Source organism: Cynara cardunculus (assembly GCF_001531365.2).
Source record: "Cynara cardunculus var. scolymus isolate 2C chromosome LG 8, CcrdV1, whole genome shotgun sequence".
NCBI lineage: Eukaryota > Viridiplantae > Streptophyta > Magnoliopsida > Asterales > Asteraceae > Cynara > Cynara cardunculus.
In genome coordinates, this window is record NC_037535.1 from 25,945,712 (window position 1) to 25,947,084 (window position 1,373).

At 41.8% G+C, this 1,373-nt stretch overlaps 1 protein-coding gene across 4 annotated transcripts in view; it reads left to right on the forward strand.

Annotated features, from left to right (window-relative positions):
- The window catches only part of LOC112516616 (phosphoinositide phosphatase SAC2-like), a 9,214-nt gene extending 8,965 nt beyond the window's left edge, over positions 1-249 (forward strand). For all 4 annotated transcript variants that reach the window (XM_025123761.1, XM_025123763.1, XM_025123764.1 and 1 more), the window contains exon 14: positions 1-249. This exon is cut by the window's left edge and continues 1 nt beyond it. In XM_025123761.1, the coding sequence (XP_024979529.1) occupies positions 1-220 (220 nt within the window). In that variant the 3' untranslated portion in view covers positions 221-249.
- Positions 250-1,373: the final 1,124 nt, after the last annotated feature.

A 1,373-nucleotide genomic window follows, 5' to 3' on the forward strand; every position in this document is an offset into this window, starting at 1 on the left:
AAGTTCTACTATTGGAATTGCTCAAAAGGATGAAGAATCGGAGCAGCAGCCATATCCTGACAAGGCACAAAGCAATACCAAAGCTCTATCAGAATCCTCACCTGAGATCTCTTGTGAAAGTGATTCATCTTATCCAAGGTTTGATCTGATAACTGCACAGTCTGTCACCTTTAGATTGATCATTGTATTCAGATCTTTTATTTCTTTACCACTGAGTTAAGTTTTAAATATAGTAGATTATAAAATTGTAAACTGGGAGCTCGAAATTGTTGCATCCATCAGCCTGGAAAGTTGAAATATTCTCAAAGGGTAAAAGCAGTTGGTTGAAATCTGATAACCGGCTGTCAGGTTAACGTATGCTAGGAGGAGTAAGGGGTAGAGTATAGTTGGAAAGTGAGGGATTATCAGTTAGGATCTTTAGCTAATGGCTACAGAAGTTAGTTTCGTAAATCAACCTTGTATTATTATTTTTGTTTTATTCGATAATATTGTCATTTGTAGGAGTAAATTACTAAACTGTCCCAAAACAAAACGCTAAATCCCTCCACGCATTCTTATCGTCAACTCCCTCTCTCCCTTCAAATCTTCAAATTCCCTCTCTTTCTTATTATTTACCTCCCTCCCTCCTTCCCAATTCAAATCTTGAGATCTATCCACCCCTTTCCTTCGTGGCACTCCGCCATCGCCACCAAACCATCCTCCTCTGCTTCCAACCACCACTCCTAATGTCACCCTCTAAGGCCGTGTAATCTGCACCACCAACGAAAATATTGTGGCAAGGAAGATCCAGATATGCGATGAGGAGGACGAGGCAGTGGTGAAATAGCAGCAGGTAGGAGGGCAATATGTGACAAGAAGGGTTTAGGTGAGAAAGAAACCTGCTGAAGAAAATGAAGTTAGGGGTTTTCTTTGACCATGTGCTTTCTTTGCATGTTGATGCTTTTTACTTGATGTCGAGGAAGTTTTATTCGACCTCAAAAGGCACAATTTGCGAACAACTCCTCTCGTTGAATCACAAATGGACGGTGGCTGACAGAGATCAGATACTAGATAGTTGCATGTTTGAATATGTTAAAAGCCCAGAAATGCATGAAAAAGCAGGCTAATCTGGGAGGGGAGACAAGGTGTACGTGATTGGGAACTTGGTTTTCCTGAAGTTGCGACTGTGTCGACAGAAAAACTCTGGCAACTCGTCAAAACCAGAAGTTGGCCACGAGATTTGGGCCATATTGCATCCTCGAACGGATAGGGGCTGTGGTGTTCAGATTGGAGTTKCCCTCTACGACAACTTTACATCCCATATTTTATGTACCGCAATTCAGGAGGGCATTTGGGAGCTGTGTTTCTTCCATATGATACCGTCACAGTTAACA